This window comes from Alternaria conjuncta (genome assembly GCF_024043145.1).
Source record: "Alternaria conjuncta strain BMP 0040 chromosome Unknown scaffold_6, whole genome shotgun sequence".
Classification (NCBI taxonomy): domain Eukaryota; kingdom Fungi; phylum Ascomycota; class Dothideomycetes; order Pleosporales; family Pleosporaceae; genus Alternaria; species Alternaria conjuncta.
In genome coordinates this window covers 333,686-359,909 of record NW_026250095.1, presented here as the reverse complement: position 1 = coordinate 359,909, position 26,224 = coordinate 333,686, and the positions used below count along the sequence as shown (strand labels likewise).

The 26,224-nt window shown below is 53.1% G+C and overlaps 8 protein-coding genes across 8 annotated transcripts; 2 read left to right on the top strand and 6 right to left on the bottom strand.

The window, feature by feature from the left end:
- Positions 1–1,068: 1,068 nt before the first annotated feature.
- J4E85_004495 (uncharacterized protein) lies at positions 1,069–1,956 on the bottom strand (the record flags this gene model as incomplete). The annotated part of the gene is made up of 3 exons (XM_051468751.1): positions 1,069–1,575; positions 1,692–1,869; positions 1,925–1,956. 3 exons carry the CDS (start codon positions 1,954–1,956, stop codon positions 1,069–1,071), a joined length of 717 nt encoding a protein of 238 aa, XP_051326966.1.
- A 1,529-nt stretch (positions 1,957–3,485) lies between these two features.
- On the top strand, positions 3,486–5,706 carry J4E85_004494 (uncharacterized protein; the record flags this gene model as incomplete). The annotated part of the gene is made up of 8 exons (XM_051468750.1): positions 3,486–3,718; positions 3,806–3,886; positions 3,947–4,234; positions 4,289–4,386; positions 4,450–4,667; positions 4,739–4,975; positions 5,038–5,599; positions 5,654–5,706. The coding sequence occupies 8 exons, from the start codon at positions 3,486–3,488 to the stop codon at positions 5,704–5,706; spliced, it is 1,770 nt and encodes a 589-aa protein (XP_051326965.1).
- Positions 5,707–6,154: 448 nt separating this feature from the next.
- On the bottom strand, positions 6,155–7,329 carry J4E85_004493 (uncharacterized protein; the record flags this gene model as incomplete). The annotated part of the gene is made up of 4 exons (XM_051468749.1): positions 6,155–6,209; positions 6,259–7,030; positions 7,078–7,120; positions 7,216–7,329. 4 exons carry the CDS (start codon positions 7,327–7,329, stop codon positions 6,155–6,157), a joined length of 984 nt encoding a protein of 327 aa, XP_051326964.1.
- A 1,606-nt stretch (positions 7,330–8,935) lies between these two features.
- NIP1 (Translation initiation factor 3 subunit c) lies at positions 8,936–11,679 on the bottom strand (the record flags this gene model as incomplete). Its single annotated transcript, XM_051468748.1, has 4 exons — positions 8,936–10,189; positions 10,234–10,606; positions 10,655–11,267; positions 11,352–11,679. 4 exons carry the CDS (start codon positions 11,677–11,679, stop codon positions 8,936–8,938), a joined length of 2,568 nt encoding a protein of 855 aa, XP_051326963.1.
- Positions 11,680–12,569: 890 nt separating this feature from the next.
- On the bottom strand, positions 12,570–15,493 carry J4E85_004491 (uncharacterized protein; the record flags this gene model as incomplete). Its single annotated transcript, XM_051468747.1, has 6 exons — positions 12,570–13,360; positions 13,409–13,887; positions 13,936–14,195; positions 14,243–14,602; positions 14,652–14,929; positions 14,995–15,493. The coding sequence occupies 6 exons, from the start codon at positions 15,491–15,493 to the stop codon at positions 12,570–12,572; spliced, it is 2,667 nt and encodes an 888-aa protein (XP_051326962.1).
- An 887-nt stretch (positions 15,494–16,380) lies between these two features.
- Positions 16,381–18,052, bottom strand: SIDA2 (L-ornithine N(5)-monooxygenase; the record flags this gene model as incomplete). The annotated part of the gene is made up of 3 exons (XM_051468746.1): positions 16,381–16,503; positions 16,558–17,104; positions 17,151–18,052. 3 exons carry the CDS (start codon positions 18,050–18,052, stop codon positions 16,381–16,383), a joined length of 1,572 nt encoding a protein of 523 aa, XP_051326961.1.
- A 1,569-nt stretch (positions 18,053–19,621) lies between these two features.
- J4E85_004489 (uncharacterized protein) lies at positions 19,622–23,942 on the bottom strand (the record flags this gene model as incomplete). The annotated part of the gene is made up of 7 exons (XM_051468745.1): positions 19,622–20,110; positions 20,224–20,354; positions 20,402–20,802; positions 20,858–22,425; positions 22,481–23,135; positions 23,191–23,350; positions 23,414–23,942. 7 exons carry the CDS (start codon positions 23,940–23,942, stop codon positions 19,622–19,624), a joined length of 3,933 nt encoding a protein of 1,310 aa, XP_051326960.1.
- Positions 23,943–25,436: 1,494 nt separating this feature from the next.
- On the top strand, positions 25,437–26,120 carry NPS2_2 (putative NRPS-like protein biosynthetic cluster; the record flags this gene model as incomplete). Its single annotated transcript, XM_051468744.1, has 1 exon — positions 25,437–26,120. The coding sequence occupies one exon, from the start codon at positions 25,437–25,439 to the stop codon at positions 26,118–26,120; it is 684 nt and encodes a 227-aa protein (XP_051326959.1).
- Between the last annotated feature and the right edge of the window lie 104 nt (positions 26,121–26,224).

Sequence of the window (26,224 nt, the reverse complement as noted above, 5' to 3'; positions counted from 1 at the left end):
TGACCTGCAGGTAGAGAGCAGGACTTGTGGTGTCGTAGACGTGTCGCGGGGCGATGGAGATTGAGTGCTGTTGCTGTGTATGCTAGGAGTGTTCACAGTCTCGTCCGACAGATGTAGTGCGTGTCCAGGTGGTCCCTGAGGAAAGTCACGGGTGCAGCACTACCACGGTTGAGCGGTTCGTTTGCGGGGAATGTGACCGCTGGTACCAGGGAAACTCTCGGTTGCGCAGATGTCTTTTGGGCGAGCCTCTGTTCGTTCACTGCTGCAAGCACGGTCGTGATGTTTGTGCGCGCGCTGTGAAGGGGGAAGGCGAAGAGTGTTTCGGATCGGTTGGACGTCCTTTGTCACAAGTTGCAACTAGTGAGCGCGACTGTCGCTGCGTTTCCGCTTGAGACGCTCTCCCTCAAAGTCTGACGTCTACGCCAGGAGGCTATAGGTGTATAGAGATGTTCGGAGTGGCAGTGTCGCGCTCAAACGCGGTGACCAGTGCGGACGTCGTCGCCCAACTTCGCGATCTTGGGGAGATTGGAGTACCAGAAAAAAGCCATGATTCTCGGGCAGATATAATCCATTCCTGTCGCTTTGCTGGGTGGAGTGGAAATTTCGCGATGTGTCGCGCGGGGGTTGCCGTCGACTTGGGCCGGCGTCGGGTGCGGATGTGGGGGAGGGCGGCTGCTGTGAAGAAGAAGGCCGGGCAGACGCGTCTGCTATGGATGACTTGTGAGGCGGCTCTCTGCTGGGCTTCACTGTCGATCGCGAGTAATATCGCGTCTTCAGTGTGGGTAGGGGCGTAGGGGCGTGTGGGTGTGAAAGGGTCAGCTTTCGTGGGCTGGGCTCGACACTATCGAATGGACGGTGCGGGCGTTTCGTCATGACCCCCTGACTCATTTGGTTCGCGCTAGTGCAGATTAGCGCATCATCCTGTCGCTGAGCTCCTCAGCCACACATACGCCACACCACCTCAGACTCACGAATAGCTTCATCACCAGACAAGACATGACTACCTAGGTATGGGATTCGCATACAAAACTACTGCAACAACGCCTATGGTATCAAACATTCCTAGGTCTAGCTCAGCGGCCTCGCAGCCCTCGCCATGAAGCACTGAATCTGGCCCACCTCCTCGCTTGGTAACTCAATCTCGAAGTTTCCCTGCAGCACCTCAAAGCGGAAACCGACCAACCCAGCCTCCCGCATCATCGATGCCATGTCACTTTCCTTCTGTTGCGTATGTTTCGCTTTGCCTGTCTCTTGCACAGCTTCGCTTACAACGTAGCTGTACAGATCCTGAATGAGAAGGACGCCTCCAGGCTTCAGCCTCTGCCCTAAGAGCCGGAGAGCGTCCTTTGCAGAGGGAAAATGGTGCAAAGCTGCGCCGACTGTGATGAGGTCGAAATTGCTATACTCTTCGCTGTCGAGCGAAGAAGGCTCGATCGGGTCTGACAGCAAGTTGCCGACCGTGCCTGCAATATTTTCGCGTCTAAGCCCGAACGTGTCTATGTTCTTGATGTACTTCTCGATCATGGTACGAGATACATCAACTGCGTGTATGGAAGATACGTATGGTCCGAATATCTGATTTACAATCAGTGAAGGACCTGCGTATTGTACGCAAGTGTACAAACCTTACTCTGCAGGGAGGTACGAAGTCAGTATATGTCTCACATGCACTTCGTACAGCTAGAACTTACCATGAACCCGGGCCCGCACGCATAGTCCAGCATGTGCACTGCCTTGCCCGTTTCTGTGCCACCCGGAAGCTTAGCCCAGTCGATGCCTACAAAAGCGATCCTATCGACAAGTACACGAGCAATCTGTTGACGGCTGGCCTTGTTTATTGGGCGCTCTTCAAACCAGTCTGAAACCTGCCTGACACGCTTTTAGCTGATGCATTACTGCAGCGTCTGCGGATGGTACAACTCACCCTGTGTCTTTCTCGTGGTGTGGAGCTGACATATTGTTCAAAGGTACTCGCGACACAACGTGATGCTGCGCCTTGCTGTGTGCTTCGCGAAGCGTACTTTATACAAGTCATATTCCACTGATTGCTCCATGAGCACCCCATTGGATTTGCACTGGTTTGCAATAAGTCTCCGGCTTCATAGTCGTCGGCGACTTTCAGAAGCACGCTCGGATACATGATGCCCTTAATGAGGCTACAGAAAAACATCCGGATAGAGACACAGCCTACTGTTGGAGCCTCGCTCCTCCTGTAACTGCTCTTATGTCCCACATTCCTTATTGTATCCGCTTTGGTGCGCAAATAATGTCGTACGTTGCTGATAGCATCCAAGTTGACAGGGTGAGCATCGCCAGGTCGGCTCTCCACCAGACGATCAAATCACACATGTTGTGCACCAACCGGTGAGCCAGGTCTACCATTGAGTCACCACACCTCGTGGTACTCAAACCTACCACGATGAGCTCAGCCCGAGATATGGTTCGAACGCGCAGTGCGGACTTTCCGAACAGCCGCAACGTTGTGTATCTGGGTACGTACACCTACCCAACCAGTCACAGCGGCCTTCATATTAGTAATTGGGCCTTCGCATATTGGCTTCCTCGGTGAGATTCATAGCGTCGCACATCGGTTGAGTGCATACTCCTCTACCCACTGCTACAATGCGACACCAGGTTATGGAGGTTGAGTTGCGGGGTTGCCGGACGCTCCCGCACGACGCTGCAATCTAGAGGAAGACCTCGCCGTCTGACCCACCACACCTGTATAACGAACGTACGATTTTGTCTCCTCCAGCTGACATATTCTCGGCTTTTCCGGGGCAAGCGAGATGGTATTATGCATGAATGGACCCAGCAAATCACGAACCTAATATTAGTTCTGCTTTCAGCCCGACCCTAGCCCAGGGCTGAACTTTGGCTGCTACCGAAAGCCACAAAGCTGCATCTCCGACGAGAAGGTTATATTCTCGCAATCGAAGCAGACGGACGCATATATCTTGCGATACAGATCTGTCGTGAGAGCAGTACTGTACAACTGTCTTCTTGTTGAATCTTTTGGGCTATGGAGTGCTTACGGTAGGCATTCAGCGGCTGAAGAGAATCAAATGTTCGGCTCCATTGGCATCACTATGCGCGCGATCGAACCACAACTAGCATTCAACGAATGATGATGTGTTCGTTGAATGAACTCTGGATGCGATGGTGCTGACAGCAAGCCTCACGAACCCCAATTGGTCCTTGTCATGACTAGGTACATGCTAATTGCTAACTGTTGTGCTTACTGTTGTGCGGTAGACATGCCCTAACCTAAGTCCGGATGATCCACAACCCAGAAGCACTCAGGCGCGCTCAGGTATGCATGCTACCCTGTCCTTACCCGTCAGCACTTCTCTTGCATTTCCTGAAGGCGCAGCTGCATTTGGGTCATGTCTCTTGCCCACCCGGGCAAGCTCAAAGCTAGTGAGCTCGCTGTTCCCTCAAGATTCCGATCCACCCTTCATACCTAGTACCTTCTATCAGGCAAAATGGATCGACGTGAAGAATATCGCGAGGACATGAGCAGTCCCCGAAGCTATGCCGATAGCCAGTGGAGCCCACCTTCGCACTTCCAGGAACACAATCAGATATACCCAGTCGATGGTTCTTCACAACCCTACTCCAACTCGAACACCTCGCCAGCAGTCTCACCCCCACTACCATATGAACAAGAGTACCATCAGTCTCCACAGCCGCAGAACTATGAGGCATACAAAGAAGGGTAAGTCTGATCTCTCCCATTGTCTTTTCCAATGTAATCATCACACCGCACGGCCGCTTCTTGGCCCATAATCTAACGCTATAGCAGGTATTCGACAGAGAAAGAGACTCCGTATAGCACACTCGACCCAATAGGCACGCCTACTCCAGACTTCTCCGGACCTCAAGTGTATGTGCCCTGTACTAACTACTTGTGATACACACACTGACTTCATCCACGAATGTGCAGAGTGCCCGGCCAGTTCAGTCACTACCCTCATGGAGGCCGACCAATGTCACCTTCATCGCATGGAGGCACTACCATCACGTCTCCAAACATCCGGCCCTACGGTTTCAAAGAGCATGTCGACTCGTATGAGAGTTATCATGAACCTGCCCATCCAGTGCCACCAAAAGACGATCGAAGATGTGGCATGAAGAAGCGCACTTTCTTCATCCTCATTGGTCTCGGTGTTCTTGCACTCATCGGTCTTGGCTTGGGACTCGGTCTGGGTTTGGGTCTAAGGAAGAAGGAGTCGTAAGTTTCAACAAGTGTACTTCTTCATGCACTCCTTATTCTAACGCAACGCAGACATAAGGACATTGTTCATCCTTTCTGTCGCGATAACCCAGAATCATGCATCGGCGGTTCTCTCAACGCCGAGTATATGTCGAAAAAGGGTGTATTCAGTCAGTACATATCTGTAAGGTGAATGTGAAATGCACACTAACCTTGTATCTACTTCCTCCCAGACGGCACTGGTATCGCTCTAGCTGGAGAGTCGTGGAATAAAGGCCAACGACGAATCTTCACGCTCTACTTCCAGCATCATACAGGCGACATCCGATTCATGCAATATACCACAGATAGGCAATGGATTGGTGGAACCAAAGCTCAGACTGTGGCCAGTGATGCAAAGGACGCATCGCCCATATCCGCGGTCGCGTTCGCCATCAATGAAACCCAATTTGTGAGTACTCTGAAACTGACTTTGACCCCTTCTTAGTCTTCTTCTCGAGTAGATGTACTAACTACGAGTAGTTCCACATCTTCTACATTGACAAGAACAACACAGTCAAGCAACTGACGCAAACCAACGTCACCGACATCTGGGAGCCCGGACCACTCAGCGACCTCAACCTCAAAGCATTCGACTCGCCGACCACTGGGCTGCAGGCGTGCTGGAAGGGTGACTTCTATGGTGACACTGACTTTACAGAATTCCCCACCGCTTCTGGTCTAAATAACACAGTCCCATTTACAGGACGAAAGGGCATGGTAAGTTCCATGTTTGTAGAGTTACTTGAGTTGATACGCTGACACCATCATCATTACAACAGAACATCTGGTACGCCATCGACGAATCGACGTTTCAGCAATATGCTTGGTACAGTGGCCAAGCGGAGGAAACCTGGATCGCGACCGATAAATGGTCTGGTTTCAATGGCCACGGCGGCGTCGGCTGCTACAGCTGGGGTGCTGGCTCCACATCCTACGCCATGCTGAACAACAAGGACAACGACGTCGAGTTCTGGTGGAAAGACACGAATGAAAACCTCACGTCCACAGAAACCCATCCCATCAACTCGTGGCAAAACGCCACCATGGGCACCATACAGGACGTGTATCCCATCACGTCGCTGGGCTACACAACATACTTTTACGCACAAATGGCGGATCGAAGTATCAGAGGATACAACGTTACGTACCAAGCCGAGAACACGACGTTCCTCGCAAACGAGACGTTTGCTATTACTAATCCCGCCGGCCCAGTACTTGGGCTTGGGGGTACACATCTCACTGTCACTGCATTTGCTGAGAAGCGTGGGGAGGAGACGGTGTGGGACAGCCTGTATGTCTTTTATCAGACGGAAGGCGATGATATTACGGCTTTCACGCGAGGTATGCTGGGCTTCCCTCCTGATTCAATGCTGTAGTCATACTAATACATCTTAGGATTGGAAGGCGGTGAGTGGAATCAGGGACCCTTGCAGATTCCCGATGAATAGGTATGGAATGGGAGAGCAGGATTGATGACTTTCGCTTCATGTCAGATTACTGGGGTTTTCATTATCGCAGTCACTGCGACGGCTAGTCCTGGGCGTTTGCGCTGGGTACCGGCTGGTACAAACATTCTATATCATGATTTTACGAGCTTCACGACAGAGCGTCCGTGGTCTCTGGGGTTTCCCCTTTGGAAATGTCGTCCCATTATGCAAGTCGTTTCCATTATCCATGTACACAGTACTGTGAGCCCACAGAAGGACGCGGTATTTGTATTGTTGTGGCCTGTCTGAACACACTCGATGCGACTGTCAAGAGTGAAACTAGCTCTTGTCTTTCCAAGCTCCAGCGCCATAACCAGCAGTAGGTAGTTTTCCTGGAAACGAGTATGGTAAGCGACGGAGCCATTGACAGCAGGCGGATGGTAGTCTCGTCAGGAAGCGAGCGCGTCCATCAATCCTTGAGGCGCGTACCTGCAATGTCTTCCTGAGCGTCTCTGATGAGGAAGCTGGAAGCTGTTAGCCTTGGAAACATGTTGACGTGAGATTGTAACTCACTTGTACCACAAAACGGTCGGCAACACCGTACCCAGATGCCACAGGCTGTGCGCATCAACCATGCCCATCCAGGGCGGGAAGTCCAACAGCTCCAGGCTCATAGCCAAGATGATCCAGGCAACACACAGACCCGGCCAGACAGCCCAGGTCCTCCCAATCTTCTGATACTGAACGTAACTGAAGCCGCTCCAAAGCAGGTTGGACACGATACCAACAGCGACATTGGCAGCCATGTTGTACGTGTAATCCCAGGACCAGAGCGAGAGGTACAAGACATGCAACGTATACAACGTAATGCACAGTCCCGTCCAGAGCCTCAGCAAGCTCTGTTTCCTCGGCTCCTTCCTGTCGAGTCGGAACACTCTGATGGGCGCATAGTACAGCCCATAGAGAACGTTCGCGCCCGCAGCGAAGTAGTCCAGCTTCTCCGTGACCCCAAAATCTCTGGTGTGGAATATCATGCTGAACGTCCAGCTCGCCAGGCCCACGTAGCCAAACCACAAGTAGTATTTCCGCAGCGGGTACGACGCGGGAATCTTGTCGCGGAGCTGCGACATGCCCCAGTCGTGCGCGAGGTAGTTGAAGAGGGAGAAGATGACGCTAAACGGCTCTTGCATGCCCATGAAGCGGTAGAAGGGCCATTTGCCGTGGAATTGGTAGATGGGTTGCATGTACGGGGGATCGCGCGCGAGGCGTTGGGTGGTTATGATGTGCTGACACGTGTAGTCGCATTCTGAGGGACAGTCCCAGAGGAGCAGGCGGCGGTGGAAGGCTGCGCGTGTGAGTATGCGTGGAGGAGGGTGATTAGGGTGGGCATACGTATTGACGTGCCATCTGGACCGCAATTGGCTTCTTTACACACCTGTAGATGAGCAGTTAGTTACATGTCTCAAGTCGGTGAAGGCGCATTCTCTTTGCTCATGTCTCCAGCCAAAGCGCAACTCCATCTACACGTACCTGAACACAGTCCTTGAAATCGGGCAGTCTGTCACCCAATGAAGCCTGGGCTGCTCCGCCCAGCAGAAGCAGAACGGCGAGGGTGTGCCATGCAGAGGCTATTCGTAGCTTCATGGTTCACCGATGTGGAGGGCTGCGGCTGCCATGTGGTTTCGTCTCGTGTTCTCAAGTCGCGTGTCTGCGATGGATCGACAGGGTCTTGGCGGGCCGGTAACTCCGTCGTTTCCCCTGGCACGTGTGATGGAACGACGGCGACGACGAGGGAATTCGCAGTATAGAAATTACGCGCAAAGATATGGTTATCAGTGTGTCTAGGCTATTGTCTTGAGGGGAAGAAAGTCGAAAGGTGCGTTATAGTCTACATCCCGAGGTCCTTACCAGAGCGAAGGCTAACAAGATCTAAAGCAATATAAATTTACAAAGTCATTTACTTCTGTTCCTTTATCCGCAATAGATCGTTCCATGTCTTTTGAAAGGTGCTATCGCGTCGTCCTTCAACGTTCAAGATCTCTATTGACTAGATCGACTGTGTATAAACATGGTTCGGCCAACAATCGGATACCATTCGGTTTCCACATTCCAACAGCCCCACCTTTGGGCTACCGGTTAGAAGAGGAGTTGTTCGTTTGGTTGGTCTATCCTAAGGTGAGGGGCTCATCCCCGCTTTCACCCAACATTGGATACGCTCTAATTTCACAAATCTCCATCAACACCAGTCTTCAAGACTCCAGGGCGTGTGGCTCAGTGGTAGAGCGTTAGTAACCACCCTGTACACTCTTATATGCCTAAAACTGACCATAAAAAGGTCCGCTTTGCATCGGATTTTCGCGCTAGTCTTAGTGCAGAAGACCTGACAACAATTGCGGAAGGTCCGGGTTTCGGTAAGACAGTGAATTGAACGAGTTCGAGCCCAGTTGCTAACAAAGTCGGTAGATCACCCGCCCGTCCATCTCTTTTTGCCCCTGCAGACGTCTAGCACCTAGAATACCTCTATTCGAGTGTCCAGCTTTTTATTATTCTTAGTTAATTAGACAATTTTTGCTCGCAAGATATACCGCCCAAAGAGAGAGGCGGATAGTGCTGCTCAACGACGCTACCTTTACCATATCAACTCATTTCAGAGACGCAAGAAGCAGCCTGTAGGGTTATCTATTAGCTGCTTTTAAACTCAAGATAAACGGGCTAAGATACACACAGCACGTAAAGCCCGAGAGTTGACATATTGTCGCATGCTTTGAACACTTTCGCAGAAGATACGAAAGACTCCTTGTCACATTATCGCCTCACTTTACTCCCTCCGGAGTATCTAATTCGCTATGCGAAGCCATTTTGATCGACGTGCGGTTCTGCACACTACTCAACACACCCAATAGAGCACAACTGTACTAAGGCAAATTTCCACTTCGTCGCCTTATATTTAGGCACTTCAACGAACTCGAAGAATGGATGGCTACACAAAGTCACATCAAAGTCTGTTGGAAACTGTCGGAATTGCGATCATATACATTTTATTCACACATCCATCAACCACCAAGGTAGTCAAAACTACGCGGCCACGAACATGATGTGCTTTTTGCGTACTTTTCATTCCTGCATTCGCTCTCATGATCTAGCTGAAAAGCATTCGCATTACCACGGAGCTACCAAAGGTGTAGTCCGACAAAACCGTATTCGCCGCCCATGACCCTACGTTGCCTCCTAGAAGACGAGGTATCTACGTCTAAGCCTGGATCGCACGTCCCAAAGCACCGCCAGTGAACTGTTGATTCCTTCCGCCCCGTGGTCCACCTCCGCCGCGACCACCACCACCACGGCCGCCTCCTCGGCCACCGCGACCGCCACGTCCACCTTGCCTCTCAAAGGCGTTGGCGGTTCCTTGTGTGCGTTGCTCCAGTGTCTTCTCGTTCGACTCGATGAGACCGGATGCCTTGTCTGACAGGCTGAGCGCGAGGGTCTGTAGTCTTGACAGCTCAACACCCTTCCTGAAGATGATGGCGGAGTTGACTTGGTCGAGAGCGGCAGCGAGCTCCTCGTGTGAAATCATCTTGGAGACGACTGCGGAGACCTTGCGCTCCGACAGCTCGAACATACCCGCCAGTGTGGTGATGGAGAGCGTGTCGTAGAAAGGTGCGTATGTGAAGAGATATGTCCGGAGACCCTCTTCCTGGATTTGCGAGGAAAGCATCTCTTTAATCTTCTCCGAGTCGGCCATGAGCTCCCAGATCTTGATCGAGTTGATGAACTCCGCTGCCTTCTTCCATTCACCAGCAGACAGTGCCTTGGACGCCTGCATGACATGATCACGCGTGTTCTCAGGAGGACCAGTGAAGATCTGGCGCTCATGGTACTCTAAGAGACGGCGGTAGGTCTTGCTGATGACTCGCTTCCTCAGGTCGGGCGAGGAGCCAAGCTGTGCGAGAAGAGGAATCTCAAGCAACATGGAGCAGGTCAGGTAGACGCACTCTAGCAGCTCAAGGTTGATGTGCATGTGGAAAGGAAGTTGCCGTTGACGCTCGAGACGCTCTTGCTCGGGCGAGATCTGGGAGTATCGCTGCATCTGCAGACCTTGTGCAAGCAGCTCCTTCTGCCTGTTGCTACCGCAGATCTCCTGCAGCGAGGTTTGTGCCTCGTAGACGAGACCGGCACGGAACGCGCAGAGACCGACTTGGACCAGCGCGCGGTTGAAGAGAATCTGTGTGTTGACGTCAAAGTTGCTAATGGTCTCTTGCAAATGCGACATGAGCATCATGTCGCGAGCCTTGTAGTACTGGTCGTGCAGAGACAGGAAGTAGATCTGGCACAACATGGCGCGAGCGCGGATGATGCCCTCACTGTTCTGGAAGAGGTATGTGCAAAGAGTTTGTACGAGGGAGGCGGTGTCGTTGGAGATGGCGCGGGGGGTGATCTCGGAGTCAAGGCTCTCCGGGATCGCCTTCCAGACGTTGTTCTCGAGGATAGTGATAACTTGGGAGGGCTATGGACGTTAGCATAGAAAGCAGAAAACGGCGTGTTTCTTACCTTGAAGTAGACGTGTTCCAATCTCCGCATAACAATGCGGTTCAATGGCTCTTGTGGAAGTTCCAGGCTTGGGTTCTTCTTCATGCTCTCAACGTATACCAGGGTGCGCACCAGCTGAGCGTACAGCAGAGCCTCGTCGGTCAACCGTTCAATGTACTCGGAAGTGTGTGGGTCGATGTGCTGCAGCGAGCGGGTGAGTTCGTCGTCGAGCCTCTCAACGAAAGAGACGACGCTTCCTGGGATGCGGAAGATCTCGCCGGGTGTGATGGTGGGCAGCTTCTCGTCGTCCTCCCACTCCTCGGCGTTCTCAATGACAACAATCTCGTTGCTGTTCTCAAGAATCTCAAGGAGCTTTCCGAATTCCTGGTCGGCCCTGCGTTATGTTAGCAAATGGCAAACATGTCAGGCCAAAGGTACTCACAGCTTCCACTGATCTTGGTGCATGTGGCTGGCAGTACCAGACGTCAAATCGAAGCGCGTCGAGATGAGGGTCAAAAGAACGCGGACCTTTTGGTAGTCATTGACGGCGACGTCGAACAACTTCTCCAGTGTCCGGATGTGCTCCAGCTTGTCCGAATTCTTGCGACCACGCTGCTCGACAATGGCGCGCAGGTGCTTGAGAATACCCTCAGCTGTGTACAGGACGGCCTTGCCACCAGCTCCGACTGTGATGAAGCCGTCGTCAGTGGCCTCCTCAACGACCTCGGTGCCGAGTTGAGGGATCTTGTTCTTCTTCTTCTTTTCCTTGGGTGCTTGAACAACTTCCTCCTCCTCGCGCATAAAGTCCTCCTTGTTCTCCCGGTAGGCGTTGATGTCCTTCTCAAAGTCGCGGTTGTGCTTCTTGATCTTCTGGCGGACAGCGTTGAAACCGCGGCCGTTGACAGCGTTCATCTTCTTGGGGGTGACCTTCTGCTTCTCGTGGGTCTCGAGGACAACCGTCTCGAGGTCGGCAACGGCCTGGATGTACAGCTTGGGGACCTTGCCATCGTTCTGCTTGGTCAGAGTGGGCACCTGGCGGATGAGCTTGTCGAACTCTGTATAACGCATGTCAGCACTGTTTGTGTACCCCGCCACCATGTTCTATGCCATCCCCATAGCCACTTCGGAATTGGACGTACGTTCGGAAATGACAGCCCAGTCGTTGATCTTCTGCGCGTTCTCAATGAGCCGGATGGTCGCCTCGAGCTCGTCGAAGCGCTTGTCCTTGGCACTCTTCAGCACCTTGTTCACATCCTCGTCGTCGCTGTCGCTGTCGCTCGAGGCGTCCTTCAAGAAGCGGTTGGCTCCGGTTTCGGATCCAGAGTCGGACGAGTCGTCGTCATCGGATTCCTCGTCCGAGTCCTTGTCGCTGTCTTCCTGCTCAGACTCCTCGTCGTTGGAGTAGAGCTCCTCCTCGCTGGACTCGTCCGAGGAGCTGTCGCTGGCGGCAAAGAATCGTGACGCCATGGTTGCAGTGCTCGAGAGTAGGGATTTGCCGGAGGGGTCGAGGGTAATATGTGTGGCGGGCGCCGTGTGGGTTGACCAGAGTCACTGCCGCCTTGGTTGAACTTTCCGGAGCCGAATTTCGAGCCAGCGCCAAGCCATGACTGTGTGCCCCGCGCCTAACCCTAAGCAGACGCGAACGCCTTCACCACCATACGCTAGGGCAGTCATTAACCACGGAAGTTTGCACCACGTCTAAAGCGTTGGTATTCGACATTCATTGCTTGCGTTCACTACTAGTTGTTCAATAGCACAGTCAGCCTACACCGAGCTCATTCATCCTCCAACCCCATCACGAGCATCGCAGCTGAAAGTATACATGCTTTTGTGGCCATGGACACAGCCAAACAGGTTTATGAGAATGCTAATAAAAGTACATGTGCTGCCATCCACCGCTTCCCCGACTGCTGAGGACGTTTGAGTCATCGCTCGACATCTAGCGACCCCAGCCAAGCTGTTGAACATGCATCTGGTCCGCCCCGTTGTGTACCATCCGATCAAGACCCAGCTTCTCTCGCTCAGTGACTCCCAGTGCAGGCCGTGAGTCATCAATCTGGCCCAGCAGAGAGCCTGTCAGAAGCCAGTTGAGGGCGCTGTGCATCGTCAGAGCGTGGTACAATTTGAGCAGATCGTGGGGAACATGTGCGGCCTGCGCGGTCATCCGAGTCCTGCTCCACCTGTCGATAGCGACATGTTGCCTATCTCAGTCTTGGGCAACGATACTGACGGAAGCACTCCGAGGGAAACGTGCATCAAGGAGAACTCAGAACGCCGCGACTCATCCACCGTCGCATCTCTACGTGGTGCAGAGGGTTGTTTTCGTAATATGAGAACTACTCGTCGAAGCCATCCCGTCACTGCCAATGATTCTGACCCATAAAACCTTCTTCAAGCGTCCGGTCTTCCAAGTTTCGCACAAAGTTCTGGTTGCGGTTTGAATTGCCTGCCCTTGACCCCCTTCTCCTGGCGGCGCTGCTCGCGCTTTCAGGGGCACCATCAGGTGGCGGTGGGTAGTATGCCGGTGATGGTTGCAGACGAACAGGCGCGTTGGGATCGAGGTGGCTCATGACCCTCTGAAGGGCAGGGGGGATACCTGATTGTCCCGACTGCTGTTGATCCATCGTCGTTGCTCGCTGCCGCCCAGCGCGGGTAGTAGCTTGGGCATACAGGTTCTGGGGCTGGTTGTATTGCCGTGGCTGTTGTGGCTGCATCATATTCATCGGCTGACCGTATTGTGCTGTCTGTGCAGGATATGGTGGAGGAGCGCCCTGGTGGTTCGGGCCGTACATGTTGTAGGGGTTTTGCTGAGCCTGCGGGCTTTGTGCAGCGGCATACTGGTTCATCTGCATGTTCGCATACGCAGCATGCTGGGCTGCTTGCGCTTGTTGCTGTTGCGCGACGGCCTGTTGTTGCTGCTGCTGTCGCTGTCTGCTCATGCCCTCGTATCGTTGCTGTTCCTGAACACCGGGGGCAGGCGACCTGCTTGAGCCAGACTTTAGAGTCATGGGAGGTACGAATGGACCAGTGAACTTGGCCTGGGTTATGAACGGATGTAACTTGGCCTGCGCAGGGGTCCAACGTTCTAGTGGGTTGAGATTCAGCAGTCCCTGTGCAAAGTCGATAAAGGCCGCTCGGTTGGCCATTTCTATGAGATGTTAGCCGTGAAGGTGACACAGTCTGTTGGCCTGCTTACCTCGCTCGATCTCGTTTGGCTTCATGTTCTTCCGCGGCATGGGATAATTCTTAATTATGTCGGGCAGGGTTGTGGCAGAGAAGTACTTCTTGCTGGGCTGCTCCTTCGTGCCATGTTCCCGTGAGTACTGCTCCATTGACTTCAGCCGATATTGCTTGCGACCATACTCATCCTGCGACTTCTCGTAGAACTCTCCTGATTGCTTGCCCATTTCGAGCATCCAATGCGGTGGTAGCCCCAGCATCTCCGTTATCCTTGACACTTGGTTGTACTCAGACGAGCCTGGGAACAGAGGCAGACCGAGGAATAACTCGACAACAATGCAACCCAATGACCACATGTCGATCGCTGCTGAATACGGCAGACCAAGCAGAACTTCGGGTGATCGGTAGAATCGCGATTGGATGTACGTGTACACGGTCTGGCGTTCGTCGCATGCGGAACCGAAATCGATGATTTTGATGATTGGGCTCTCGAGGCTAGCAACAGGTCAGTGGACGCGCGCAAATGTCAGACATGTTACGTACTTCTTCAACAGGATGTTCTCGGGCTTCAAGTCGCAATGTATCAGCTTTGCCTTTCCAAGCAATGCGAGACCATTGATCAGCTGCTGTGCGAACACGCGCACCAGGGTTGTGGACAGTCCACGGAACTGATTTTGTTTGATCAGCTCGTACAAGTTGACGCTGAGCAACTCGAAGACCAGACACAGATGTTGCCTGTGGATGAAGGTGTCTTTCAGCCGCAGAAGGTGATGATCATCGTTCTTGTCCATTTGCTTGTTCAACTGCGCCGTGTTAGAGCCGTCCTGCGTCTTTGTAGGTGAATACTGACCAAATCAAGCACCGACACTTCCATCATACTCTGGTTGAAGTATGCTGTCCGGTTCTTGATAACCTTGACCGCAACAACCTCCTGTGTCTTCAAGTTCTGGCACTTGACAACCTGCCCAAAGGTACCCTGACCTAGCACATCTAGAATCAGATAGCGGTTCTTGTGCCCTGATTCCTCTGACCCAAGAATGTCGTTTACGTAGAGTATGTAATCGCTATCCTCGTTGTCGTATCCGTCGTTCTTGACGCCCTTGCTCGGCTTCGTGAGGACTCGACGAGGGTTGCGCGACGATTGGTAGTTGAAGCCGCCGTTGCACAGCTTGTAGGTCATTGGCAGGTGGGCAGTGAGCGCTTGTAGGGGCTAGACGTTCTGTTAGTATGGAAGTTGTCACCCACACTGTTCGACTTACGCTAATAAAGCCACCCTCAGGATTTGCGCGACGAAAGGGCGGCTGGGCATTGATCTTAGGTTGCAAATCGGCAGTGTTGACACACTTTTCGAATTTTGGTACTGGCCCTCGGCCTGGCGGAGGCAGCTGTGGAGGGTTTGAGCTGGAGGAGGCGCGCGGCGATCGAGCGTCTCTATTGTATACCGCGTTCAATTGCGCCGTCGCAGATTGCGGGTAGAAACTCTCGGGGCTCATGTTGGACTGTAGAGGCGGCAGTTGAGGGGCATGCGGTCGGGAGGCTAAAGCGAGACTGTCAGTACTGGGGGCCAAGGCATGTGAGCATCCAAGCACAGGCTGAACCTACATGGCGGAGAATAGTAGTTGTTGGGCGGCGACATATAGGGATTGTTGCGCGTCGGGCTCTGCCGGCTGGCTTGCGTCTGCGCTTGGGCCTGAGGGGTAAAGCTGGTGTAGTTCTGTCCGCCCTGCTGCGCACCGCCCGAGTAGGGCGAGGTAGGTGAAAGGTTCATGGGCGAGTATCTGCGGGCGGCGGCACTCTCCTCTTGCTGGAGGAACTGCTGCGATTGCCTCTGCTGTTGCGTAGGGCGCGCCATGTTCAGCCGCGGCTTGTATGCGTCCTCCATGGGAACATCGCCATCGCCGTCGTTGTACTCGGGGCCTCGGCTAGCAGTGCCACCAGGCGATTGCAAAGGCATTGAATTCTGTCGTGACGGCGTTGCGTAGGGGTCCGGCTTGACCTGCGAAGACACGCTGGCGTCCCGCGAGGCGTGCGGAGACGGGGCCATGCTGTGCGAGTAGCGATTACCCGGTGCCTCCGAGTAGGCAGTCCACTGCGGTTCCATGGCAACCGGGAGCAGCGAGGGCTAAGGGTGTAGAGCGACGGTGTCGCGGATAGAGACGCCAATCAGTCCTCACTGCCGGTGTTGCATGCCGAGGATACGCGCCCGCTGATGGAGAGGATCGAGCTACGGCGGACGGTGACTGCGGCGCAGCGCTGGAGTCGTGGGTGCAAGAGGCGTGGGCTCGAGGGGAGCGCGCTTGTTGTGGCCGTACGGGACTCGGGGTGACGGGCTTGGAGCGTTTGGCGGTTGCGGGGTGGTGTTACGTGGTCAGCGGCTGTACGCTGTCGCAGCAGGGCCTGGAGCAGCCGCAGGGAAGAAATGCGCGGACGGGAAGCGCAGAGGAGAATATGCACAGGCAGAGGGAAAGGATGGCTTCAAGGTCAGCGTAGCGCTGATGTCGGCGCCATTGCAACATCCATGGAATTGGGCTCTTTCCTTGGTTGCGCTAGCGACCAAAGCGGCCAGCCTCCTCGCGCCCATCATCGTGGGGTGACTGCCGTCATTCACTGTGCGGGCTGCAGCTGCCTTTCTCTGCCGTTTTGCTCATCATTATCACGCATACAGCAGGCACACGACGGTCGCCGCGCAGCTTCACGTTGTGTCGACTGCAGCTTCTTTGGGCTGCCTCCTTCTTCAGGGTCCTCAAACAGGCAGGCGCGACCCTGGATGCCCTAGGCACCGATATCAAATTCAAATAAGCGTTGCTTTTTTCCCTCACAACACCCGCCGCGGACCGCAGCAAGTGCAAGCGACATGTGCAATTGGAACGACAAACGAAATTGGACATGGCTGGGCGAAAAGCTGGCGTGACCAAAGACGTCATAGTAAAATGTGCAGCTGGAAGAGGAGTGTGCCTAGTTACATGGAATCCACCGACGAACCATCCATTACTCGCGCATCTCATACCCGCCCAACACGTCGCCGTTGTCCCACGTGGCAGGCCTCTCAAAGATGCTCCTCACCATCTCACCTCCACGCGTCGCAAGCACCGAAAGAAGGGTATCGCTCAACTGTCACACAATTAGCACATCTTTCTCTTCGCAACATGCCCAGGCAATACTTACACCGTGCGTAGTCTCACAGCAGCCCTGCAGCCAAACACCGGCATCGTCACCAACACTCTTCTCGGTGAAGTTGATCTTGTAGTCCCTCTGCACCTGCCACTTGGCGCCCTCTAGCTCTCCACCGGGCATTAGGTGCCTTGCGTCCTTGAGCAGCGTCTCGTGCAGGTCCCTGTGGTATCCTGTCGCTACAAAGACGGCATCGACATCCAATGTCTCCTGCCTTTCTTGGGCACCCGCACACTCCGAGAAATATAATGGACTGGTGTCTTGTACCTGAAGGCGTACACCACCCGGCCGAACTGGGGAGTCGGTCACATCGGTTACGCGACGGTATGGCATGATCCTGTGCGGCCAGTTCTCTTCCTCGGCGGGCGAGTTACCATGACGGATGCGCTGTAGGTATAGGGTCTCGTAGATGTGTTCGAGAAGCGGAAGGCGGACGACGCCGTAGTTCGTGCCCTTGTCCTCCAGCAGCGTAGTTGCGCGAAGCTTAGGGGCGCGTGCGTATGTGCAGTCTGTTCGCGACGGGTTGAAGATTTCGTTGACACTGGTATATTAGCGAGGCAGTCCGGCAACAGTCATCTCTCACTTACAATGGTGAGTCGTCGCTTGGTCGCAGGGCTCCTCCCTTGATCAGCATTCGTGTTCGCGAGTTGGGGTAGTTTGCGTGTAGGAAGTCGAAGATCTCAGCGGCACTCTGGCCGTTTCCGACTACTGCCACACTGTAAGGCGCGCTGTGATCCTTCAAGATCTCCTTCGAGATGTATGAAAACTTTGACGAGTGGACAACCTTGGGATGGTTTGTCGGGAATGGCGCAGGAATATTTGGCCGTCCACCCGCAGCGATGACGACATGCTTGGTTCTCCGCGACTCGATGCGTCCTGTCAGGGTGTTGCGAGAGACGACGGTGAATGTGGTTATCTCGCCATTTGGCGACTTCTCGGGCATGACCTTGATGACTTCTTGGCTGTATGCTACCACCTCTTCGAACCAGCTAGCGCACCACTTCATGTAGTCCTCGTACTCCACACGGGCTGGTAGGAAGGTGTTCAGGTTTGCGAACTCAACTAAGCGGTCCTTCTGGTGCAGATAGTTGATGAAGGTGAATTCACTTCTCGGGTTTCGCATAGTGGCCATGTCCTTCATGAATGTGATTTGCATCTTCGCACCCGGTAGAAGCATGCCAGCGTGCCACGCGAATTGCGACTGCTTCTCGAGAAACGCGACTTTCGGTGGTCTGCTTTGTAGGCCCGCAACATCCACCAGGGAAGGATCAGTCCCATCCAGAGCATCATGCAGAGCCACACCAATGGCTAGTGACGCTGGACCGAAACCGACACATATAAGGTCGTGCAGCTCATCTTCTGCAGTGTATCGGAGGTGTGAACGGTTTTCAATCGTGGGGAGATGGCTTTCATTGAGGTTCTCGGTCAGGAAACCGTTGAAAGCTCGTTGAACGGCTGGGGCTGGCCCTTCGGACGTGCTCGACGACATTTCGGCGTGCGGACTCATATCTGCGATATATTCGCGGGTTGTCACTACGAGGTACCCTGCTTCTGTTAGTATTGCTGGCACACATTACGCGAGCTCGTGTCGCGCTGTGCGCAACTGTTGGCGGGACTACGTACACTGACAAATGTCACCGACGCTTCAAATTGGGTTCTTTTTGAACTGGGCAATCAGGCGTCAAGAAGCTTGAGTTGCGGAGCTGTAAGTGGAAAGCCGACAGTCAGCGGATTCATGTGATAAACAATGACGTCTACACTTGACGCAGATGAACAAGACGGAAAGACTGATGACAGCAACGTACCTATTTGATTGCTCAATTGTAAGGTTACAAGACGCTGGATGGTCAACGTAGCTACCGTCGTCAGGTTATGGGAAAAGGTCCACGACGGCGGCCATGAGTTGTACCTTGACCATGGCCGTGCCCAGGATCCGTTCTTGCGTGTAGCCCATCCATGTCGATCGGCAGCGGCCGCGATGCTCGTCAGAGAATGGTCCGATGTCACTTCGTAAGAGCAGACCCTGACGGTCCGTTCCAACCTAGTGTCACCATGTGTGGTTCGCTAAGCAGGTGGTGGCAGCACAACCCCCATGTCACTGATCTTCGGACGCGCCATCTGATAAGATGACGGAGCATAGCCCGTCGAGCAACAGCTTTTTCGGTACTGGTAAAGCGTATGACGGAGGCAAAATTTTCAGACGTGCCCCGCAGCACTTGTCCTGTAGTTGCGTCGAGCGACGCGATCGAGTATAGTCTCCGTGGGGTCGTGGGTAACATGCGCGCTTGGCGGAGTAAAAGTTATCAGATGAAAATGAATCAATCGATCAGATTAGATGAAGAGATTTCTTGCGAGTTCGGAGCGGCCTCGGTCTTACTGGTGCACGCCCAACGACACCACCATCACCTGCATGTTCCGGCGTTGCTACTAGGCTCGGTTAGCACGCCGCAGCCGCCGATCATTCCAAGGTCCAGAAGTACGTCGTGCTAGCGCATAGTGAAGCAAGCTGGTGACGAACGAGGCGCTCGAAGACGCCATCTTCCGCTCGTCAAGTCGCCCTCGCATCGCTGAGAGCAATATGCGGTAAGAGAAACAGGACATGCGCAGAGCAGAAGCGTTGACTTTGTGAATAGCTGTGGAACGAAAAGATTGCACCGGCCAGTCTTCGGAACAGTGCGCTCATTTGGATAAATGCATTCGTCGATGTTCCATCCTAGGGCCCACTGTGAGCATACCATTTCATTAGCATGCAAACGCGGCAACATGTACTGAAGAGGATGCACCAGCGCGAACTAGGCAGGTTGAGGAGCAAACGCATGTACCATGCTTGAGGCAAGAAGCATTAATTAATTATGAAAGGAACTATGATGGTACAGGAACAAACATTGTTCAACGCCTTCGAAATGCGAGGGGTGCTCCTATAGGTAGTCAAAACATGAGGGTACTGGTACATACGCATATTACAATGCGCCAGTCGCCTAAACAACACGCATCGAAGAGACGAACCGGTCCGAGGAGACTGCGAAATGAAAGGTCGATAAAGTGTATAGATGAGCACCTAATCCAGCTCCTGTGTTGCGACCATGGCAGCATAAATGCCTCCCATGGCTACGAGCTCATCGTGTCTGCCCTGCTCAACGATACGACCGCCATCAAACACGAAGATACGATCTGCATATTGCACACTCGCTAATCGATGTGCTATCATGATGGTAGTTCGTCCTTTGGAGGCAGCGGCGATAGCCGTTCGGATGTCGCGCTCGGTATTGGCGTCCAGCTGCGATGTCGCTTCATCGAGAAGTAGGATCTCGGGATCACGTATGAGAGCTCGGGCGATAGCAAGGCGTTGGCGCTGACCGCCTGAGAGTTTGGAGCCATGTGCACCGACTTCCGTGTTGTAGCCCTCTGGAAGGCTCATGATGAAGTCGTGAAGCTCACATTCTTTGGCCACTCGTTGTATATCTTCATCGGCGACTGCGGTACCTGGCCGAGCGCCCAGTCCGATATTGAACTTTACGGAGCCTGGAAAGAGATCTGGCTCTTGCTCCTGCTGGGCGTCAGTCATCTTCATATGAAAGGCGCCCCATGAAGAGCCCCACACTCGATTGAAATGTAACAGAATGAAGTGTGTGTTGATCTGAACGAGAACGGGTAACTTACCACAAGTGCTAGGCGAGCACGATGGTTTCGAACGGGTTCTTGGCGTATGTCCTGCCCATCAAGGTACACTTGTCCAGCATTTGGATCGAAGAATCTCTCTATCAGATGAATCGTACTCGACTTTCCAGCGCCTGGCGACGAAGTCAGTACTTATCGTGCGACGATCTCGTTGACTTACCGGAACGACCGACAAAGGCTACGTTTTCGCCCTGGCGAATCTGAAATGAGACGTTGTTCAAGGCGGGAACATTAGGCCGACTCTCATAGTAGAGACTGACGTTACGGAACTCCAGTTCTCCACGCACTCCAAATGTTCCATACGATGCTGAAGGGCCAGACAACAAAGCGCTACCATTGGATGCAGTGGTGGTAGCGGATTCCAAAGGCCTCAAATCTGTGATGATCGACGGCTTCTCGTCATGTAGAGAGAATACATTCTGCGCTGCGGCCTTGGCCCGAGTTATTTCGGGTGCCAAGCTGAAGAGCTGACCTGCGGATTGTGCAGAAAAAAGAAGCGCAGGGAGTACAATGAAGAACTCTCGTTGACTATAGTTACCGTTGCGCACTTGTTTAGACCCCCTGTCGCATCAATTAGCATGTGGCTGATGGAAGCGGCATCAACATATATACTTACCACCAGTACGCCAAAGAGTAGACGAAATATGTGACCGAGAGTGAAAAGGCGAGTAAGATGTTGCCAAGCACGCTGAACCTGAGGTGCTCCTCGTATGGCTTTCTGATTGCTTCTCGGTAACCATCCAGGAAGTGCGATTCCAAGCCAAAAACTGCAACGATCTGCATAGAAGAAGTGGCTTCGGAAGCGAGGGCTGCAGCGTCGTTGTAAGCCGTCTGATGATGCTCTTCGGCCATAGCCAAGATACGAAGGCGCAGGAATCCAGCTAGAAGCATGACAGGTACAGCCGCCAGTAGAACAATGGCGATTTTCCAGGCCACAATATGGGCCAGAACAATTCCGCCAAGAACAGACGTCGCAATGGAGAAGACGGTTCCGAGTATGACACCAGATAGACCACTAATGCTGCCGCTATCAGAGTTCAGACGCGACATTAAAGCGTGATGAGAATGACCAGGCTTAGAGAACCAGGCAATGTCTTGTTGCAAGATAGTCCGGAAAGATAGATCTCGGACTCGTAAGGTAAGGTTTTCGGAGACCATGCCGAAAGCAGTTTTGCCGAAAGAGTGTGAAGTTAGAGCGATGATTGCCAGTCCGAAGAAAAGCAAACAGTAGAAAGATATTCTCCTCGTGAGATCGTCCGAGCCGGACGTGTCATTCAAGAGCTCAACCAAGTTGCCAAATATGAGCGCCTCTCCGATAATGACTCCACCACTGAAGACGGAGGAGATCAAACCGACAATTATAGCTGGCGTTTCACGGCGGCTCAATGCCAACGATCTGCGAATTAATGTCAAAGCACTCATCTTTGGCGCGTCGGTTTGTGATGCTGAAACCGGCCGGGAGGCATTGTTTGATTCGCCTGAAGACTCTCCATGCTCTTTGTGCGTAGAGCTGGCAGCAGATCGAATCGATGAAGTTGCTGAAGGCCGCGGTTTTTCGAATTGTTGTGCTTTGATGAGCTCTGCGTAGATGCCGTTCTTTTTGAGAAGATCTTGATGGCGCCCGTCTTCTTCTACACTTCCGTCTTTCATGACCACGATACGATCAGCATCTCGAACAGTTGCCAGACGATGTGCAATTATAATGGTGGTTCGGTTGGCGTTGGCTGAAGAACGACGTAGATTTTCCAAAACGATCGCTTCACTTGTACCGTCCATGGCACTTGTAAATTCGTCCAGTAAAAGCAGGGACGGGTTACCCACAAGCGCACGCGCGAGGGTTATACGTTGCTTTTGGCCTCCGGAAAGTTGAGACTGGGGTCCGGAACTGATTTTCGTGTGTATGCCCTCAGGAAGTCGGTCTAGGAAATCACAATATGCCTCTGTCGCCGCCGCCTCACACCGAGCAAGAATCTCGTCTTCAGTCAATCGTTCTCTTTCGGCACTTGAGATACCATGCTTGATATTATCCAGTATTGTTCCAGTGAAGAGAACCGGATTTTGAGTGACGAGTGCGATGTGTGTCCGCAGGCTGTGGACGTTGAATGACTTCAAGTTGTCGTTGCCGAGGTTTACGGCGCCATAAGTTGGATCGTAGAGCCTCAAAAGCAGGGATGCAATAGTAGACTAGGACGAAGTGAGGTTAGCCAATGGTTTGTGCTAGTCGAAAGTTGATGATTACCTTTCCCGAACCGGACGGTCCAACTAGACCCGTGACTTGCCCAGGCTTGATGCGTAAATTGATACTGTCGAGGATTCGCACGGTAGGACGAGCTGGGTATACAAATGACACCGATGAAAGCACCAGATCCTGTTCGAAATGTGTCCTGTCCGCCGGCTTTCCCTTTGGGGAATAGACATCGATATCGGATGTGGGATGATCGAGAACATCCATTACCGCAGCCCCAGCGGCGGCGGCCATTGCAAATGTCTGAATGAATGGACCGAATGACCCGACGACGAAAGAAGCGTCTAGTATGAGGAAGACGACTGCATAGATGGTACCAGCCTCAGCGCTGCCGTCTCTTAAGCGATCACCGTACCAGAAAGCAAGTGCGTTGGTCGCATATGCAACGAAGTAAACCGAGCCAAGCATGACAGCTCCTGCAACGCTCTTCCGGATTCCAACCCGCAAGGCAGATCGAAGGTGATGAACGTGTTCCTCGCTAAGCTGCTCGAACAGGCCAAACGCCTGCACGATCTGTACTGCGCGGATAGCACTCTCAGCGACCGAGGCAGCTTTCTCGGTGTATTGTGCAGCCTGCTTGGCGAGATCGGAAACTTGTTTAGTACCGAAATAGACAACGAATGCCATTGAAGGTATAACCGTGACGAACCTATGTAGCTATGTTAACGATAGTCTCTTGACATGACAGCGATGATGATAGTTACATTACTCCGGTCAGTTTTGCGTTTAGCATAAAACCCACAGTGAATGCGGAGATGAAGTAGCTTATGGATGCGATGAAGAGGCCCACCTTCTCCGAGGTACCGAGTTGAATGGTCTGTGTCTTCTCTGTGAGAATACTAGAAAGATCAGGCGAGACGGTGTCTACGAAAGGCAAATCGAGTCAATACATAGTCTATGCGAGGCATTTCTCGGGCATCTACGCACCATAGTAGGTCATGTCCATGCCTAAAGCACGATGCAAAAGTCTTTCTCTTGTTTTCCTACTCACGCGTTCTCCTATGACAGCCCAGCAAACCGCCCAAGCCCAGGTGATGACAAAATACCCGACTGCGACTGACATCAGACGGAACAAGAGATGCTTCAGCTCGTCTGGGTTGGGTGGGAAGTTGTTGATAATGCGCCCAAGCACGACACCTATCAGAGGAAGCGGCAGCCCGGCCAGAATCGCAGTTACGATGCCCAAAACCAGAATCAGCTTGGAGCCAACATCATCCAGCTGCCTGTAGAGTGCAAAATAGGAGGTTTTGTTCAAGCCGAGGATTTGGCGGATGAATCGTTGACGAAAGACGGTGGGACCTTCAAAAGCCTGAGGCTGAACCGTCGCTAACGACGGTTCTACATGCCTTTCCCATTGCGTACTGTGGCGGACAGAGGGCTCATCCTCAATTTCACTTTCTTCGGAATCCAGAAGGGGTTGGCTCTCGGAGCTGTCATCGTCGTGATAGTCGGGCATTGTGGCGCGCGCCTGGCGTTGCGCAATGCGATTGCGGGTGTGCAGTGCTCGGCTGCTGCTCAGATGAGCATTAGCGAGCGAGAGATGCAGCGATAAACTTGCGACTGTGGACTAGAATGAGCGAGGATGCCATGGAGGCGATGTTGATAATGCAGCGTTGTTGATGTCACATCCATGGCCAACACGGAAGACGTGGTAGGAGCGCAGGACTAAATTAGAGTCTTGGCATGGTCATAGATGGCCGCCCTGCAACATGTTCATGCACCAGAAGGGCAGCGACAACCAGCGACTCTCTGAGCATCTGAAGCGGCCGCATGTGAAAGGCCTACCATATATACACTGTCATCGGGCTGCGGCAGGTGAGTTCACAGTGGGCAGTCGGGTGACAGCCTGACGGATGCGTGCAGCGTGCATCCCTAGCAGCAGTTGTAGGGCTGGGCTAGCGGCGACGTGAAGCCAGGTCAGGGGTAGACTGCCTGCTGCTGCATCTGATAATTTCTGCTCAAGGGATGACCCGCCTGGCATGTCACGCAAGCACGGGATTTTCGGCGGCATGCCCGGCCGCGTCTTCCCCACCAAGCAGCGGCACAGCTCCGAGGTCGCGTCCACCACCACGTTGCGACAGAATCTTGCGCACGACGCGTTTGCGCTTGACAAACTGATTCTGCTCCATAGCGTGGGGCGATGGCAAAGAGGCTATGGAACAACGACGCCCAACCAGCCACCGCGACGGCCTTGTCGTCATCGGAGACGCGCCCACGCCTTTACGTCCACCACTTCACGCTACTACTCCGGACTAGCATGATTGAGGTGGAGCTTCGGTTTTCAGTCTCGATTTAGTCTTGTCTCGAACAGTTTTTGCTCCCGTTTTCGCCCACTTGCAAAGCCGCCGCCAAACGCGTCTGATTTACTGTATCAGATCTTACGCGCCGCTTGTCGAATGACACGTCCACTTGTCACTCAACCAGGATGTATGACGCTGCATCTACGGACAACGCGCTCAACATCACGGAGTCGCGACACCAGAAATCATCGGATCAGTGCACGCCCCAGCTTGGATTTTCTCGACTTTTGATTCTAGCACTATTCGACCATTTGGAATTCGGCGACCGCGATACGTTCTTGGAGGTCGCTTCTTGAAGGTTGCTTGCTGCCTGCTTGCTTACACCGGAGCACTGCACACTCCGTCGTCAAGTGTCGAACGCGCTACCCAAGTACAGAGTGCTGGAACCCGTTCTCACGTGCGCCACCCCTGTGTGTACTGGTCTCAAGGTACTTGAAGACCTTCGACCAATCATCGTGCCTCAGTTTCTCATCATCGAAACCTGCCATCAAGCATCGCATTCTGCAGATTCCCGTCCAGCAATATCGAGTGCATTTTTTGCAATTCTTTCTTCGGGAAATTCATGGACGTATCGCTAGGGACGACATAGACTCGAGTGTTCTACCAGTAACCGTTGCCATCGGTCGACACATCTAACAATTTAACGCAAGATGATTCAAGAAAGCGGCGGGAACCAACGACTGTCGGTACTTAATCAGCGGCCCTCGATCTTGAGCGGGCCAGACCTTCTCCACGAGCTTGTACGTCCACTTGATCACGATGCAACTGCTATCGATTTCCTGGAATATGGATCGAAAAGGCGGAAGTTCTCCTACAAGGACTTGCATAGTCTGAGCGATGCCCTGGCTGGCAGTATCACAGAAAGACTGGCAAAGCTCGAAAGTGCCTCGCCTGTCATTCCGGTCTTCCTACCACAGTCCCCAGAACTGTATATCGTTCTTTTGGCCATCTTGAAGGCGGGAAAGGCATTCTGTCCTCTCAATCTCGATACACCTACACAGCGGCTGAAGTTTATCCTCGATGATATTTCCGCCGACCTGCTCATCACATCTTCGACTCTAGATGAGCGGATACGAGCAGCGATCAATATCGATGTAATCTCGGTTGACAAAGAACTCTGCGACCGCGAGGACCAGCCGATAATCGATTTGCGGCGACCAAACACCAAGGATCTGGCCTATGTACTATACACCTCCGGCTCTACCGGGAAGCCAAAAGCTGTCAGCGTAACTCATCATGCAGTTACCCAGAGTCTATTGGCTCACCACCGCCACATTCCCGACTTCGCCCGTTTTCTTCAATTCGCAGCCCCTGTAAGTGCACATGCAGAATAAGCGCTCTTTCTCTACTAATGTAGTGTAAGACGTTTGATGTTTCCATTTTTGAGATATTCTTTCCCTGGTTCCGAGGGCGAACCTTGGTGAGCAGCACACGTGCC